The following is a 19568-nucleotide window of genomic DNA, read 5'->3' on the forward strand; positions in this document are numbered from 1 at the left end:
CCACAAAATTCAGCCTTCTAAAGTGCACAATTCAGTGGTTTGTTGTATAGTCACAAAGTTGTGCAACTAACACCACTATATAATTCCAGAACATTTTCATCACCCCAAAAAGAAATCCCATACCTATTAGCAGTCACTTCCCAGTTTGCTCTTCCCCCAGCCCCTGGCAAGCAGCAATCTACTTTCTGTCTCTATGGATTTACCTCTTCTGGACATTTCACATAAATGGAATCATATAATATGTGGCCTTTCGTCTAGCTTCTTTTCACCTAGGACACTGTTTTCAAGGTTCATCCATGTCCGCTTTTTGTGAAAAATATTTTTTAATGCAGAATTTGGACAGAGAACTAGGCAGAATAGTATAATGAACCTCTATGTATCCATCATCTAGCCTCAACAACCCTCAACCCATCCACACACCCATGTACTTCTCACCTCGTATCATTTTGAATGAAACCCCAGATGCTGCGTTATTTCTATGTAAATATTTCAGTAAGAACATACCATTATCATAGCTACTCTAACACTAGTCTTCTGATTAGAGTTTTTTCCTTCTCATTTTAATGACCTACCTCTATCAAGAACTGACTTTTTCCCTTGTTAGGCATTATTTACACTAGATTCGGGTACCTATTCTGTCTAATAAATGCACTAAAGGGGAAAAATGGAAACTAGAATCCCAGAAAAATTTCTCCAGAGGCCAAGATTCAAAGCGATCTAAAATTTGATAAATACCTCAATATTTCTTCTGAAAGAAACACTCATATGGGGGCTGTTTACTATTTTAGCTTTCCCTTGTCATTCTGGGAAAGGACTAGAGGTTATTACAAGGGTGTCTTGCTTTTCTTTTTTGGCATGCATCAATTACAAACCAGAAAGTACTTCCAGTGCCTAGGTGAGGGCTAAAAACAAAGCAATTTCACACAGAAAAGAGAGTTTATGAGCCCAACAGGCAGAATTTAGGACTTTCTTAATGTTTGTTTTAGGAAAGGTAGCAAACAAGCAGATATTCACTATAATAAGGTGAGGGGAAAATAAAGAGAAAAGAGCAATAAGGATAAGAGTGATAGAGAGTGCATATCTGAGTTATTCTTACCTTTTTGTGAGCTATCAGGAGGCAATTGGAGTGTTCATGTTCACAAGCAATTTCATAGCCGGGGATCAAATCCACCAACTCATGGACAAAGCGTACCACTTCCTCATGCCAGGGCACATTGGCCATGGTAAGACTGCTTGCCGAACTCTCTCCACAGTAGGTAACACCCTGTGGAAACATTACAACAGTTAGAGATGATTACAGACCCACTTAAACGTCATAGAGTAAGAGTTTCAGAGCTGGTAAGGGTTCTAGAGGTCACCCAATCCAATCCAATCCGATCTGTATTTTAAAGTGAAGAAAGTGATACAAAGATGATAAAATCTGCCTTGGAACTCATACAAGTAGGTAGTGACAAAGACAGCACTGGAGATCCGAGGCTGATGCTCCTTCCACTCTATGACAACGCTGGTGCCTGGGCACCTGTGCTTTGTGCTATGTCACATTCTATGCTGTCTAATCACAATAATATTTTTGAACCAATAATATATCTTTTCATTCAGATTCATTTGTGCACTATAATAGATGAATTCTCAAGGGATTATAACCCCCTAGTACAATAATGGAGGGATAGTTGATACCTATAAAAATTCACTGAACAATTTATTCACTGGGAAAATAAGATGTCCTCCCATTTTTCAGTATAGTTTAGATTTGAGGTTGGTAACTTTTCTGAAAAAGGCCAGATAGAGAACCCTTTGATTTATTCTTTAAGGAGAGTATTTTGCAATGCATTTTGTATACGGTACATATAAACACATAATCGTGCCAAAAAGGAAATACAATTGTGGGTATACATACTTATCTTTACACATACCTCCCTGTATATACATGTACCTTACCTCTAAAGACATCCCTATTCAGTACAATGCAGTAAGATAAGTTGGCTTCTAACTCTTTTGAACTCTACCTGACAGCCCAGGCACATAAGACCCAAAAGTTTTGTAACTAAGTTCTCTATTTGGTAAGTTACATAATGATAAATGATTAATAACTAATTTTCTAATAATAAGAGATATTTTAACTTTTTAGGCCCTTTAAAGACCCCAGAATCAAACTTTCTTGACAAACAGTTTGAATATTCTAGATACGCCGCTACTAAGGGAATAACTAAAATAAAACAACAATAAAAAACACATACACAATCCCTCTTAACACAATGGACACAGACACACGGACACACACACACACACACGAGGGGTAGAATGACATCAAATGAAAAACCCACAAATGAGCACTGCAGAGTGAGTGACCCTGATCCTACAGATGGCAGAGCTGGGAGTTGGCTGAAAACTCAGAGGAGTTCTGCAAAATGCTCTACTCCAGATGGCTGTTCAAAAAGATTACTGGTACACGAAACTGAGATGACCTTTGCTGAACATAAACTCAGGCGACCCATAATAAACACGAGAATCTTCTCTATCAGCTCAATGATTTACAGAATTCACTAAACTGAGTTGGAGTTTCAGGTGAATAAAAATAGCAAATAATACAGTAGTTTTAAAAAATCTTCAAGAAAGCAGGGCTGAAAAATTGTGCTAAACTTACCCAAATGTATAAAAACATGAAAATGATTTATTGATAGGTCAAATTAGTTATAAAAATAAACTTTACTTCAATTTAAATACTGTTTGTGATGTGTGAATTACATGAATAACCATGTGTACGGTAGCTAATTCAAAGGAACTTATTTTTAATATTAAAAAATTAGTTCATTGAAGCAGAGGTTTTAGATAAGATCTTACATTCATGACAATGGCTTGAAAAGTATTTTAATATTTCTTATTCAGCAATAATAAATCATGAAATGTTAAGGAGAGATTTGATTCAGAAATGAAAGAATGAATGCAATCATTATTATACCTTCGCATAATACTTTTCCATACGTTCACATGATGCTTATAGTTAACAAAGCATTTTCACATAAAAGTTCTCATTTTAGCCAGACAAAATCCTCTGAGGTAGGCAGTACGGGTAACTTCCTGAGCCAACCAGGACCTGAGCCTTCACTATGACAGAAATGCTATGGGCAGAAAGTGGTCTCGGTGAATTAGCATGTCGAGTCACCTTTAGGAACCCCTGAACCTTCACTCAGTGTGGCTCCTAATGCTCCATTCTCTGGTCTTCTCCTTTCTGCTTTGGCTACTTCACTTCATGCTACCATCTAGTCTACTGATGACTTGACCTGACTTTATTCTTGATCATACTTGACGCTAAACTGTTTAAAAACGCTTCATTTCCCCTTCTATTGCAGCTGTCTGCCACCTTCTCATCCCACCACTACCCCTACCGCCACTCCCCATTTATCACCAGCAGCATGTTCTGCCCTCACAATCTTGAAAAAAGAATGACCTCAAGAAAACAGATGGGTACAATGTGGTAAGCAAAAGGCATTCACTCCAGAATCTACAGGCTGAGGAGTGATAAGCAGACCCAAAGAAAGTTCCTGAAGAACAGGAGCACTTATGAATCTCCAGGTTTGTAGTGAAAAGCATAACCTATATCATTACACTGGTGACTTCGGATGGATCACTCTGCTCTAGGAGACAGAGGCCATAAGGTCTTTTTTACTGGCTGCTTGGAAAGTTTACCTGTGGATTCAAGATCTGTGGGAAGAGCAGGATTTTGGCAGTTTGACTATTTGACATTCTAATTAAACTGACTGGGTATCAAAAGACTTCTGATGTTATTTTTGTCCCCTATAGTTTAATGAGAAAAGAAATGCTGTCTTATGACTTTTTGCAGCAATATACCCAAAATATGTCACTCCTTTATCCTAAAAATGCCTCAATAGCTCCCCCGCCAAAAACAGCCCAAGCTTCTCAGCATGGCACATAAGGCCTTACTGAACTGCACCATCAGCATCCAGTCTTTACCTGGCTACATTCTCCACCATCTCTTTAATCTCCATTCAGGAAGCCCTACCCCATCTGACCCCAATCTCACCATCTCCTGTGCATATCTCTTACCACATAACTCGTATAATGATGTGCCTCAATTCGGAGCTCTTAGAGGGCAATGGCTGTACTTTGTTCTTCTCTATACCCCCAACCAATCTATGCTAAATGCTCTAAGGATCAAGTCACATATTCTTCTATGACATTAAACTCCAGAACTCTTTTCTGATCTAATATAAAACATCATTCATATTATTCAGGACTTTTCTACTCTTTAATGATTATGAACCAACTGATAAACACTGGTTAGGTACCACTACATACATGAACAACTAGTAATGTTCCTTACCTTTGTGTGGAGAAAGAGAGCGAGGCTATGCTAAGACATCTGTTGTGCAAGATGCATTCTGCAAGGACTGAGCTCTGTAGGCAATTACAGTGCTAACAGTAAGAGAGTGTTAAATCATTTGACAACAAATAATTACTGAGCACTTACTATTTTCAAGGTGCAACGCCAGGCAGAGAACACAAAGACAGCATTTCATTTACAAATGGATTGTGTTATGAAAACTTTTTAGTAAGACAGATGTTTGTAACATGAAACATTTTCACAAACATGTAAGCAAATAATCATAGTTAAGATTTTCAGGCTAGCAAATAAAGGCCTGTTTAAGCCTAATGGAGCTAAAATATATGTTAATTTATAGGGAATATAACAGAAAAAAATATTTTACAAGACTAGCAATGAAAGAAAAGAAGAAATCAATAAAGAAATAGCTTCTATTGATTCACTTTAAATAAATGTACTTAATGGAAAGTGATCTAAACATTTACTGAATCCAGGCCTATGTTACCCCATCGAATTCTCAAAACAAAGCTATTAAATTGATATTATTCTAATTTTAATATTGAGGAAATTTAGGCTCAAGGAGGAGAAGTAACCTGTCCTAGACCACATCAGTACATTTGAGGACTGTATCAAAGCTGTGCTCTCCCCCTTCCTCATATGAGATTCCAGTGTGTGCAGATTATGAGACCTCTGCACCCTCTACATACACACACGTCCGGGAAATATAGACAAAGGATATGAACAGTATTGTGTTTGCTTCTGCAGAGAGCCCCAGGCATATCACTAGCCTAGGGTCAACTCGTATTACCAATTTCTCATCTTCAGGGCATTTATGTGACCTTGAGGTACTATTAAATTTTAACGCCAACCTCTTTTGAGGGTTAAGCCCTGGGAGACTTTTTCTTTTTACCAAGAGCATAGCTAAGGGACAGGCCTCCAAGTGCCATTCTGTGTCAGTGGGTAAATTTCGTCCTTTCACTGAACGTGAAAAGGCCTAGTCTTCTGTCCTTTAAACCCAAGTCCTGTCTCTACCGGAGCTGTGGAGTACCACCAGGCTGATCTCTCTTCTTCTAGCCCCTAAAGAGTTCCCTTATAGACCTGACAGATGGCCTATGATCTCAAAAGAATGTTTACCATAACATGTTTACTTCTAAGTGTTTGTTTTTGGAGGAGTTTGAGGTTATCTCAGCCTACCACATTGCTAGCTCCCATCAAATGTTTTTTGGAGAGGGTTTATTATAATTTTTAAAACTCCTCTATTTTAGAAAATTTTTTTTCTTTCTTTCTTTTTTTTTTTTTGTGAGGAAGATCAGCCCTGAGCTAACATCCGATGCCAATCCTCCTCTTTTGTGCCAAGGAAGACTGGCCCTGAGCTAACATCCATGCCCATCTTCCTCTACTTTATATGGGAAGCTGCCACAGCATGGCGTGACAAGGAGTGCATCAGTGTATGCCCGGGATCCGAAACCACGAACCCCGGGCCACCGAAGTGGAGTGCATGCACTTAACCACTTGCGCCACCAAGCTGGCCTCCATATTTTAGAAAATTTTAACTTCAATTAATAACACGACAACAACAAAAAGTTCCCTTTTCAGACATTAAATAGTTTAACCCTACTGAACAGGAAAGCATGCCTTCTCCATTTACTGATTTCATTTCAATCATATGAATCACAGAAGTAATGTATGCTCATTGTAATAATTCACACAACACAGAAATATGAAAAGTAAAATTAATAAGTCTTTCCTTCCGTATCTCCCAAAAAGAACACCGTTAACAATCTGATATATACCTTTCCATACTTTTCTTATATAAATATATGTAAACATACAGTCAAAAATGTATCAAATAACAAAATATTATTTTATAACTTGTTTCTTAATAGTACACTATATTCTGTAAACATCCCTTTTCCTACTTCAGTTTAAAAGGAAGATACTCCATTAACTTGCTGGACAAATGAGAGCTGAATTTAACAAAGCACATGATTCAGTCCCCAGTGGCCCAGCTACTTGATATTGCAGGTCTTCTAGAGACAAGTTCATCATCACCATGCCTTCCCCCACACAACACAAACTGTTATCTATCACATTATATTTTATCATTTAAATAAGACATTTTAAATTGTGATTAGATTACAAGCTACCCTCTCAAAGTAGCTCATTTTACTTTTGTAGACTTTGCCTTGTTCAATAAGACATTCATTTCCCAAATAGCATCTCCATATCAAATTTTGTATCTCTGGTGCTTTGATGCTGCCTGGCAAATGAAGAGAGCACAAAAATATTTGTTGAATGCAGTGATAAAATAGTAAATGAAAATACTGTGTGAAAGAAACTATGTTGTTACAACATCTCAGCTACAGACAGAAGGCTTTATCTATTTCCTAGTTATTTTAATAGTTTACCCAACTAAAAAATACCCATCAGAGAATTACACTATTTACAAAGTAGCCATCTTTCTTTAAAAAATAGTATTGGTTGATTCTTTTCAGATTATAAAATATCTCATTCATTACAGAAAACATGACTGCAAAGAAAGAAAGAAGAAAGAAAGGAAAGAAAGAAGGAAAATGGAAAAAGGTGACGTGATCCAGCCAAGTTGCTTTATAATAGAGGTTTTACTGCAACATAATTTGAGGCAGCATTCTTTAATAGCTAAATCATAAATTGAAACACCACTAATCCCTGGTGTTGGCAAGGTTTTCTTAAACCAACACATATTTTTCAGATGTAGTTTGTATCTTTGCATCATTAGAGTTCTTGTCAAGGGTAGCCTTTTGAAATTAAGAGCAATTTCAAAAGAAAAGAGTGTCTTCGGCCTGACTAGAGATAAAATGCCACAATTCAGACAGCAACATTTCATCTGTTCCCACCTCCCCACTCCTCCAGAGTACAGTAGTACAGAAAGCTGAATTTACTAAAAGACAGCTGTAGAATTCTGAAATAGCCTCTGATAGGACATAGAGTACATTCAGCCTCATAAATATCAACTGAAGAGTGGAGCTTTTGGACACTGGGTGAATTTTCCAGTCACTTTCTCTTATTTTGTGGATTCTTAGTTGTCCAACAAAGCCATTTGCCTCTTAACACTCCATAGCTTTAACTACCATCTCATGCTGGTGACTTCCAAATCATTATTGCCAGCCTTGTCTTATTCCAAGACCTCCAGACTTATATAACCTATGGCCAATTTGAACCTATACTTGGATATTTACAAGATACCTCAAATTTAGTAAGACCAACATAGAACTCATGAAATTACTCCCCAAAGTTGCCTCCCTCCCCCACCGGTCTTTTCCATTTCAGTAAACTGTTCCACATCCACACAATTGCTTAAGTTAAAAACCAGGTGCTCTTCTTGATTCCTTTTGTTCTTTCACTCCCTACATGTCATCTAGCAATAAGTTCTGTTGGTTCTCCTTTCAAAATTTATCCCAACTGCATCCACTCCTCTCCAACAATATTACCAATGACCTTCCTGAAAACCATCACATCTCTTGCTTGGATTAAGCAATAGCTTTGTAACTGGTCATTCTACTTCTACTACTGTCCTCTATAATCCATCCATGACAGCAGCAGGGTAATCTTTCAAAATCATAAATCAGATCACATCCTCTCCAGCTTAAAACCCTTTCCTAGTACACCTAGTATTTAAAAAGCTTATCATTAAACTTAATATAAAATCCAATTCTCTTATCCTTGCTTGAAAGGCCTAACAAAATCTGGCCCCACCCCAGCTCTCTGATTCATCTTCTGCCACTGCCAACTCCAACTGCCCCACTGAGATCACGCAGGACCTCTGTACACTAGCTGTGCCATCTGCCCAGAATGCTCTGACTCCAAGCCTCTGCATATTGTGTTGCTTCTTACTATTTAAAAACGGGATTTCCTCAGAAAAGCCTTCCTGCTTATGAAATCTAAAACAGCCAACCACAATACCTAGCAAAACAATATATGCATTTACCCTTTGACACATCAAGCCACTTACAAAAATCCATCTTAAAAAAACACTGGCAAAAATATGACACAGATGACCAGACATTACCTGCCTCCTGCTGGAAGTATACAATACCGCCAATGAAATAATCTTGAAATGCAAACACACACACACACAAATCTGATCAATCTTCCCTTGATCTAACTATCAATCCACAGGAAACATAGGGGGCAGAGGAACATGCAATCAGCAAAATCTAAAATATAAATATGGGGAACTAGCCAGGGTAAACGATCCATTTTCTTCAACAAAATAAATTACAAGGGGGGAAAAACACATGGTAGAGGAACTAATAGATTAAGAGAAATCTGAGAGAGAAATAATCCAATTACAATGAATGGCCTTTATTTGGATCCAGATTCAAAAATACTGTTGAAATCACTGGTCAAGTTTGAAACCTTATATGTTCCAATACTTAAGAGATTACTGTTAAAATTGTTTAGTTGTGAGAATAGTATTCCGAATAAGTATTTAAAATGAGTACATATCTTTTAGAGATATATACAGTTATGGATGAATGATATAATGTAGGGGTTTGCTTCAAAATCACAGGGTAAGGGCAGAGAAAATGGGTAGGAATATAGTTCAAACATGAGTTGATAATTTTTGAAGCTGGGTGATGGACAGATGGGAGTTCATTAGACCAGTCTCTCTACTTCTGTATATGTTTAAAGTTTTCCATAATAAAATCTTATTAAAAAGCCAACCAATTACTCACTATAATACTATTTTATTTCTCAGTATATTAACGTTACTATGTCATTTTTAATTATTCCTTTAGTGTTGTCTACCTCTTACTAAAATATAAGCTTTATGAGAGCAAAAGCTTAGTCTTTATTACTATTATCTCCAATTCCTAGAACAGTGCCAGGTTCTTGACTAATATTTCTGAATGAATAAATAAAACACATGAGACCTGTAGAGTTTGAAAAGATTTTAACTCCACCACGGCCAATAGAGCATCATGGGAAATGTGCATGGCATTGGCCAGCAGGGGCTTACCTTTACTTCGATGAAGTCAGGACTCCCCAGGGACACCAGCTCAGCATAGGCCTGGAGTTCATCCACATTCCATGCTTTCACTAGAGTCAGTCTGTAGACAGTCCGCTGTTGCTAAAACAAAGGAAAAGATAACTGTTTTTTTCTTGGAGGAAGTCACACCTAGGAAGATTTTCCACTTTCTTCAACCCATACAGAACCCAAGTAAGGTGAAATCCAGCATGAGCTTCTATAAATAGAAGTTATATTTTGTAGAAAGATGAAAAAAATGTAAATAATGTAATAAGATTCCCGTAAGCCTTATAAAGGCATAGATATTGGCATATTGCTTTCCTCTCACTCAAAATATCTAACACTGTATTAGGCACCCAAAAGTTTCTTGACAAATACACAGTGAATTAGATTTATTAGTAAGGAATAGTAAATTGACCAGATAGTTTTAGACTGTGGAAAATTAATTCAAATAACCTCCAGGCTTTCAGGTACCAATCACTCAAGTTGTTTATGACAAGAATTTCTAATTACTCTTGTCCTCTTTCCTGCTTTCTCATTATTTAATGATCCCACTGGCAGAAAAGGCACACTTATGAACTGCCAGTGTTGCCATTTGTTTACTATATAACAAAAAGAGGTACTTGTTTTCTGATAATACCCTTTGAGACTTTTTAGCTCCCTTCCAGGACCCAAGACAAATTTTTTTTTTTAAAACAGACCAAACAGCCTCTTTATTTCTAGCAATAACCATCTAGAAATGTAAATGAGATAAATATTCCACTTGCAATAACAACAAATACTATTAGATATAGTCCAAGACAAATTTTTAAAGGCTCAAAGACTTATTTAAACATCTCAGAACAACATTATTAATGATAGCTTAAAATCTAAACCAAGAGTGGGAGCAGGACTTGTGACTTGCCTATAACCAAATGCATTGGGCGAAGGTGACTGATGCATGCGGTTATGTGTACATGATTACATCCATCCGTAGCAAGTTCCCAGGTAATTAATATCCATGCTGCTAAACCCCAAACAATGCTTTAAGTAGCAAGGCTCAAAACACTCAGAAAAATGAAGTGAGGTGAGAGATGAAGACAATGAAACCAATCTCTCTACTTCTATGTTTGAAGATTTCCATAATAGTAAAAAAGAACACTTAAGATCTTCAATGAAGAAAACCAAGATATTCTGTAACAAACAGTATTGGGTGGCCATACCAGAAAATATATTCAAAACTTACTTTTAAAATGCAATATACAACACATGAAAAGACAGAAATCTTCCAGATTCCCTTTACATAGCTAGAATCCACCCAATGCCAAAACAACAAAAATGGTAGAGAACTGCAGACCAATCTCACTTGCACTTATATATGCAGAAATCTTATAGAAATTTTAGCAAATAAAGTTCAGCACTATGTTAGAAATTCTAGGAATGCAAAGATAATTCAATATTATGCTATATATTAACACAATTCATCACATTAATAGTTCAACATAGAAAACCCATGTGATCATCTTCATAGATACACAAAGACATCCGATAGTTTAAAAGCCATCCCTGATTTTAAAACAAAACAGAATAAACAAATCAAAAACCATTTGGTAAACTTAAAAATTGAAAAACACATCCTTAATATAAAGAAAACACCCTTCAGTCAATAGTCAATGTCATTCTTAGTGGTGTAAAAAATAGAGGCATTCTCATTTAGTCAGACTGACAGAATAATGTCCACTCTATTATTTTTATAAACACTTCTCTGAAAGCTAAAATCAAGGCAATAAGGCATGAACAAGAACTATTGGACAGTATACAAAAAGTAATTACTTGCAAATGATGTAACTGGCTTCTTGGAAACCTAAGAAAATAAACTAAAAATTAGATTAAGGAGAAGTTGCCAGTTACCAAAGAAAAACATAAAAATGAACAGCTTTCCTGGCATAGAGTAGTGGGGTAAATGTGGACTCCGGGCCAGATTGAATCCCAGACCACATACTCGCCATCTTTAACTCTCTGTTCTCAGTTTCTACCTGTGTAAAACGGGGGTTATATACAGGATTAAAAGTGCTAATCCATGTAGCACCAAGAACCAAGCCTGGCAGGAGTAGGTCGTACCAAGTATTTGCTACTATTTGCCATATATATGCTACATATATACTACATGCACAATTATGAAACACAAGGCAAAGAAAATTCTACTTACAATTGTAAAATACATCTATAGCATACCTAATCATTAATTTATGAAATAACATGGACAGGGAATAAAATAAACTCTTCTGAGAGACTATAACAAAAATTCACCTACATGAAAAGCCATTATGGATTTATAAGTATAATCTAATTACAATGGGAGTTGAAAATTCCTCTGAACAAATAAACTGGCAATGATAACAACAATAACAAAAATAGCAGGAGTCAGCAATTCGTCAGCACTTATTATGTGCCAGCTGTTAAGTGCTTAATATCTTAGCAAAGATTCCAATATTTGTCTGATCTTTACAATAAATCTTACAAAATAGATTTGATCATTATCTTCACATTACAGATATGAAATTGAGGCCTAGAGCTGTTAAATAAATTTCCCAAAGTTACACAGCTGGAAAGCAGCAAAGCCTAAATGTGAACCCAAGCAGTATGAATCCAGGGAAGGCTCTCTCTTCATTTTCTAAACCTTTTAAAACTGGGAAATAAAACATGTATGTATAGCTAAAGGAATTAACATAAAGAAAATACCTACCACCCAGTCACCATCCACTCCCTTTGCCCCAAAGATATCTAATATCCTGACTTGATCATTATAGTTTAGATTTTAGCTTATGCTTGAAATTTATATGAATGGAGCCATATATTCTTTTGTGTCTTGCTTCTGTCATTCAACATTGTGTTTATAAAATTCATCCATGTTGCTGCATGTTCAGATTTGGTCATTTTCTTTGTTATCTAGTATTCCATCACGTGAATATACAACAATTTATTCAACCATTCCTCCACCGATAGATATTTGGATTATTTACACCTTTTAGCTATTACGAAACAATGCTTTTCTCTCTCATAACACTTGAGTTTAATTTTGCCTGTTTTAGGAAATTGTATTCCATTATGATATATATTCTTCTATGTCTGGCTTCTTTCACTGAATTACATGTTTGTGAGATTATCCATGCTATTCTATGTAAGCTGTAGATGCATTTTCATTGTCATTTAGTACTCCATTATATGAATATACTACTAGTGAAAGTTGTTTGTTTTTTCCCAGTTTGAGTGTCTTACAAAATTGTTCTATGAGTGTTGTACTTGACTCCCAATGTGCAAGAGCACACATTTTTCTTGGATGTAGCTAAGAGTGGAAATACTGGGTCACAGGACGTGTATACATTCAATTTTAGCAGATACTGCCAAAATGGTTTCCAAAGTCATTTTACCATACTTCCACCTGCAGGGTGTCAGAGTTCCAGATGTTTCTCTTCTTCAATAACACTTGATGTTGTAAGTCTTTTAAATTTTAACCACTCTTGCATTGTTTTATTTTCTATTTGTCTGATTACTAGTGAAGTTGAGTACGTTTCTGGCCATTTGGATCCCCACTTTTGTAAAATACTTGTTCAAGTGTTTTGAATATTTCTGTATTGGGATATCTGTCTTTTTCTTACTTATTTTTTTTTTCAAATTCTTTATATATTCTGGCTATAAGAGCTCTGTTATAAATGTAGTGGAAACATTTTCATCCACTTTATGGCTTTCCTTTTACTTTCTTCCTATCTTTTGATCAATATAAATAACTAATTTCAGTACATTTACCTTTTTATCTATAGCATACTTATATTCAGATTGCCAAAGACAAAGAGAAGCACTATGGGGTTACTGAAAAAGGAATGTTATTAGATTTGATTTGATTTGATTTCAAATTATCAACTTCACATTCTGTGTCTGTGAGGAGCTTCCTCAATGGAATGGTTTCAGAGACTTTATTTAAAGTCTGTTAAAATGAATTAAAGTACTTCCTAAAATCTATAGAAGAAGAAAAGGGTATTAGACTCCAGTCAGATTAGATTAAAACAAAAAATAGGTGCAGACGTTGCTTGAAAGGCGAAAACTGGAATTTCCTTTCTACAGGAAATACTTAACACTGTTATTTTATCGTTTTCTCCATTAAAAAAGAAAAAAAATTGGAGTACCAACTGGATTATATTAATTTAATTTGAATAAAACCTATCTTTTTAAGTGTGGGGATTTAGTTACTTTAATTTGCATGGGTTCTAGATTGGTTATTACTGCACAATTTTCTGATTGTGGCATATTATCCGACAGGGACAGGGATGGTACAATGCTATGGAATATAAAAATGAGGACGAAGGTATTTAATTCAGGCAAACAGTTTCACTGCTTGCTATTCAGGCTACAATGTGATTTGTAAAATGTCACAATGTGATTTGTAAAAAATGTCAAGAAGCTGGCATGTTATAATTTCATGTATTTTCTGTTTGAGAGTCTAGGATTTTTTCCCCCAGTAGTGGGCACAAATACAATAATATAGAGGAGGAGGGGAGATATCTGAAAGTAACATTACACCGAATGTACAGCTGGGATGGGTGGCAAAAGACCTAGATGTTCACCTCTAAAATTTAGACCAGATCTTTGTGACAAATTTTAAATTCAAGTTTTAATTTATGTTTGTTTCTTAGATGGAAGCACTACATGAACTGAAAATACATGGAGTGAAAATTGAGATCAAAACTCCAAAGGTAAGAGCCAGCCCTGCTGCCCTAGCAGTTAAAGTTTGGTGAGCTCCACTTGGGTGGCCCGCGTTTGGTTCCCGGGCGCAGAACCACACCACTCATCTGTCAGTAGCCATGCTGTGGCAGTGGATCACATAGAAGAACCAGAAGACCTTACAACTATACACAACTAGGTACTGGGTTTTGAGGGAGAGGAAGAAAAAAGGAGGAAGATTGGCAACAGATATTAGCTTAGGGAGAATCTTCCCCTGCCAAAAAAACAAACAAAACAAAAACCTCCAAAGGTAAATGTTAAATACTTATCAAAGGGAACTGAGGGAGAAAAGGATTAAGTGCAAAGTAGAGAAGGCCTGAGTAGTTAGGAAGGATGGGAGAAAAGAGGAAAAAGCATAAGATGAGGAAAAGAGTCCAGAGTAGGAATTAATCTACTGGGCTCTGGAATCAACTGTGTGAGTTTAGACATGCTCTTTATGCCTCTGTAAAATAGAGAGTGTAATAGTATCTATAGCTTATAGTATTGTTGTAAAATTAAAAGAACTAAAACAAATAAAGGACTTAGGACACAGCCTGGCACGTAGAAAAGTATGAACAAATTTCAGCTACCATCATCACCACCACCATCAGCAGCTCCACAGATTCATTTGCTCACATAGGCATCAACTCAACTAACAGTCACTGGGTTCCTCTATATGCCAGGCATACTTCTAGGTGCTGGAGATACAGCACTGAACAAAGCAAAGTGCTGACTGCTGGATAATTTACATTCTATTCTAGTAAATAAACAAAACCAGAGTCAGAAAAGAAATTAGCAACAATAGTAATTTCAAAAGAGGAGAGAAGCCAGGAAACCAGCAGTAAGACTCCACCACTCCTGCCTTTTGCACTGTCTCCTCAATCTATAAAAACTAAATTGAATATTGACCAAACCATATGTTTGTTAAAAAATTAAATCTGAACTAATTAAAGCAAAAAACAACTTAAAATTAAAACAATCCGTCACTGATGACTATTGTTTCTAAAAACAAAAAACATTTAATGCCTCTACTAGAAATTGGGCAATCTATCAAAGTCCTTAGACATCATACTTATTCTTGAAATGACTTTGACTAAGTTTTATACTGTTTATGGAAGAAAAAATGAAATATGTCAATCTGATAGGTCAAATAAGCAAAGAACAAGAAAATAAATTGAAAGATATAACTCAAAGATGATGCAGCCAAATGAAGCATTCTTTATATTCAAAGAAGATGAGCAGGAAAACTGTTATACAATTTCACCCAAAATAAATTAACTAAGTAACCAACAAATTTAAACCTTAACAAAGAACTGAAAATGTAGATTAAGGAAAGAGGGCAAAGACAATGTTATAAGACTCAGTGAAGAAAACCTGATCCACCAGGAAAAAAAATCATAAAAGGAAACACATCAAGCTATTAATAGTGCTTACTTCTGAGGAACAGAAGTAAGAGAAAAGCTGTAAGTTTATTATTTATATTTCTTTTTAAAGACCTATAGAACACCATGAAGTGTACCAACATATGCATTATGAAAGTCTCAGAAGAAGAGAGAGAAAATGGCAAAAAGAATATTTGAAAAAAGAAACAGCCAAAAACTTCCAAAATTTGATGAAAAACATGAATCTACACATCCAAGAAGCTCAAAAAACTCCAAGTAGGAAAAAGATACATACTGAGACACATTGATTTAATCAAACTGTCAAAAGACAAAGACAAAGAGAGACTCTTGAAAGCAGTAAGATCGAAGTGACTAGTCAGGTACAAGGGATCCTCAATATGACTAAGAGCCAATGTCTCATCACCAACCACAGTAGTCAGAACGCAGTGGGATGATATATTTAAACCGCTGAGAGAAAAAAACTGTCAACCAAGAATTCTATACCTGGCAAAATTATCCTTCAAAAATAAAGGAAAAACTAAGTCATTTCCAAGTAAACAAAAGCTGAGGGAATTCATTGTTAGCAGATCTAGCCTAGAAGAAATGCTAAAGGGAGTCTTTCAGGATGATAAGAAAGGACAACAGACAGTAACCTGAAATCATATGAAGAAATAAAGAACTTCCAATAAAGGTAAATACATAAGTAAATATAAAAGCCACTATTATTCTATTTTTGGTTTGTAACTCTTTTTTTTGTTTCCTATGTGATTTAAAAGACATATACATAAAACAATAATTATACATCTATGTTAATGAGCATGAAATTTCTAAAAAGTAATCCATGGAATTAGCAACATAAAGGAGAGGGATAGAGTTGTATAGGAATAGAGTTTTTGTATCTTATTGAAGTGTAATCTGGTATCAATTCAAACAAGACTGTTATAAATTGAAGACATTAGACATAATCTCCATGATAACCATTAACAAAATAACTAAAAAATATATACAAAAAAAGAAATTGATGAGAGAATCAAAAAGGTACATTATATCAATCAAATACAAAAGAAGGAAGTACTGCAGGAACTGAGAAACAAAAAAGATATGACACATAGAAAACAAACAGAAAAATAGTAGAAGTCTTTCCCTATTAATAACTTTAAATGTAAATTGATTAAACTTACCAATTAAAAGACAGAGAGAATGGATTAAAAAAAAATTAACCAATTCTATGATGTCTACAAGAGACTCACCTTAGATCCAAAGATACAAACAGGTTAAAAGTGAAAGATGGGAAAACTATATTCCATGCAAATAGTAACCAAAAAAGAGCTGTGGTGGCTATGCTAATATCAGACAAAACAGACCTTCTGAGAAATTGTCACAAGAGACAAGAAACAGCCTTATATACTGATAAAATGGTTAATTCTTTAAGAAGATATAACAATTATAAACAGATACGCACTAAACAACAGCCACATACAAGGAATCCTCATAGAATTGACAGCCAATTTCTCATCAGGAGTATTACCAACCAGAAAATTCCACATAAGCCTTTGGTGTCCAGAGTTTTTATTGGAGCCCCAACACATACTGCCCACATGGTTGAATTTTGGTTTCCAGACCCTCCTGGAGGTTTGGGGTCATACTTTTAGTTACCAGTTACTCTGGAGGTTGGAACTAATAATGGAATCAAAAATGAAACTAGGGGCTGGCCCCTTGGCGTAGCGGTTAAGAGCGCTCGCTTCAACGCTGGCAGCCCGGGTTAGGATCTTGGGCACGCACCAAGGCACCGATTGTCAGGCCATGCTGTGGCGGTGTCCCATATAAAGTGGAGGAAGATAGGCACAGCTGTTAGCCCAGGGCCAGTCTTCCTCACACACACACACACAAAAAAATGAAACTAATAATGCTACAAAGCCTCCATCATAAATCACATTACCAGACTGCCCAGTGGCCAAAGGTCCCAGACAAAGACCCTTCTATCACACAGGACATTCTGAGAATCAAGAGATCAATTCCTCATAGCCAAGGGCAAAGGCCAAATCTCTTCTTAGGTAAAGTTAATTCTTCACTACACAACAAGCAATGGGCCAGAGACAAAAATCACAAGGGAAAATACCTTGAGATAAATGAAAACAAAAACACAACATACCAAAATTTATGGAAAACAAAGAAAGCAGTGCTCAGAGGGAAATTAATAGCTGTAAACACCACATTAAAAAAGGAAGAAAGGGGCCAGCCCTGTAGCATAGTGGTTAAGTGTGCACACTCTACTGCTGGTCGCCTGGTTTCGGATCCTGGGCGCGCACCAAGACACCGCTTGTCAGGCCATGCTGCGGCGGCATCCCATATAAAGTGGAGGAAGATAGGCACAGATGTTAGCCCAGGGCCAGTCTTCCTCAGCAAAAAGAGGAGGATTGGCATGGATGTTAGCTCAGGGCTGATCTTCATCACAAAGAAAAAAAAAGGAAGAAAAGGGCTGGTCTGGTGGCATAGTGGTTAAGTACATGCATTCCAATCGGCGGCCCAGGGATCGTGGGTTCGGATCTCAGGCGCAGACCTACACACTGTTTGTCAAGCCATGCTGTGGCGGCGTCCCATATACAAAATAGAGGAAGAGTGGCACAGATGTTAGGTCAGTGACAATCTTCCTCAAGCAAAAAGAGGAAGATTGGCAACAGATGTTAGCTCAAGGCCAATCCTCCTCAACAAAAAAAAAAAGGAAGAAAGATCTGAAATCAATAACCTAACTTTACACCTCAAGTATCTAGAAGAGTAAATTAAAACAAAAGCTAACAGTAAGAAAGAAATAATAAAGATAGCAACAGAGGTAAAAAGAAATAGAGAATAGAGAAACAATGGAGAAGAAGAAACCAGAAGCTGGTTTTATAAAAATACCAACAAACTTGAGAAACCTTTAGCTAAACTAACAACAACAAAAGGGAGAAGATGCAAATAAATAAATCAGAAATGAAAGTCAAGACAATACTGTCAACCTCACAGAAATAAAAAGGATGATAAGAGGATGCTATGAACAATTGTATGCCAATAAATTAGATAACCTAAATCAAATGGACAAATTCCCAGAAACACACAAATTACCAAAAATGACTCATGAACAAACGGAAAATCTGAACAAACCTGTAACAAGTAAAGAGACTGAATCAGTAATCAAAAAACTCCCAACAAAAAAAAGTCCAGGAACTGGCTTCACTGGTGAATTCTGCTAAACATTTCAAGAAGAATATTCTCAAACTCTTCTCATAAACAGAAGAGGGAACACTTCTTAACTCCTTCTCTGAGGCCAGCATTATCTTCAACCAAATCAGACAAAGATACCACAAGAAATATTCAATATCTCTTATGAATATAGATCCAAAATCTCAACAAAATATTATCAAACTGAATCCAACTGCATATTAAAATATTATACACAATGAATAAGCAGGATTTATCCCAGGAATGAAAAAGATCACATACTACATGAATCCATTTTATATGAAATATCCAGAATAGGTATACCATAGAAATAGAAAGCAGATTAGTGGTTGTCAGGGACTGGGGGTAGGGTGGATGGGGGAATAACTACTTAATGGATACAGGATTTTATTTTGGAGTGATGAAAATGTTTAGGAACTAGGTAGAGGTGGTGATCGAACAACATTATGAATGTACGAAATGCCACTGAATTGTTCTCTTTAAAATGGTTAACTTTATGTTATTTGAATTTCATCTCAATAAAAAATAAAAAATCCCTCATTTGCTCATTTTGCAAAAAAATACAGAAACGCATATGGACCTAAAGAGCCAAAATAATTTTGCAAGAGAAGAACAAATTTGGAGGAATCACACTTCCTGATTTCAAAACTTACTCAAAGGTATACTAAGCAAGATTGTGTGGTACAGGCCTAAGGACAGACATATAGGTCAATGGAATAGAATTAAGAGTCGAGAAGTAAAACTACACATAAAGACAACTGACAGTTGACAAGGGTGCCAAATCCATTCAATAGGGGAAAGAATAGTCTCTTCAACAAATAATCCTGAGACAACTGGATATTCACATGCAAATGAATAAAGCGGGACCTCTACCTCA

At 36.1% G+C, this 19568-nt stretch overlaps 1 protein-coding gene across 3 annotated transcripts in view; it reads right to left on the bottom strand.

The window, feature by feature from the left end:
* LOC131422336 (S-adenosyl-L-methionine-dependent tRNA 4-demethylwyosine synthase TYW1) overlaps nt 1-19568 on the bottom strand; it is a 219699-nt gene that overhangs the window by 43531 nt on the left and 156600 nt on the right. For all 3 annotated transcript variants that reach the window (XM_058569484.1, XM_058569483.1, XM_058569485.1), the window contains 2 exons: nt 9345-9455; nt 1097-1264 (listed from right to left, as the gene is read on the bottom strand). In XM_058569484.1, coding sequence (XP_058425467.1) covers nt 1097-1264; nt 9345-9455 — 279 coding nt within the window. The remainder of the gene's footprint in view (nt 1-1096; nt 1265-9344; nt 9456-19568) is intronic.

This window comes from Diceros bicornis, chromosome 26 (assembly GCF_020826845.1).
Source record: "Diceros bicornis minor isolate mBicDic1 chromosome 26, mDicBic1.mat.cur, whole genome shotgun sequence".
Taxonomy (NCBI): Eukaryota; Metazoa; Chordata; class Mammalia; order Perissodactyla; family Rhinocerotidae; genus Diceros; species Diceros bicornis.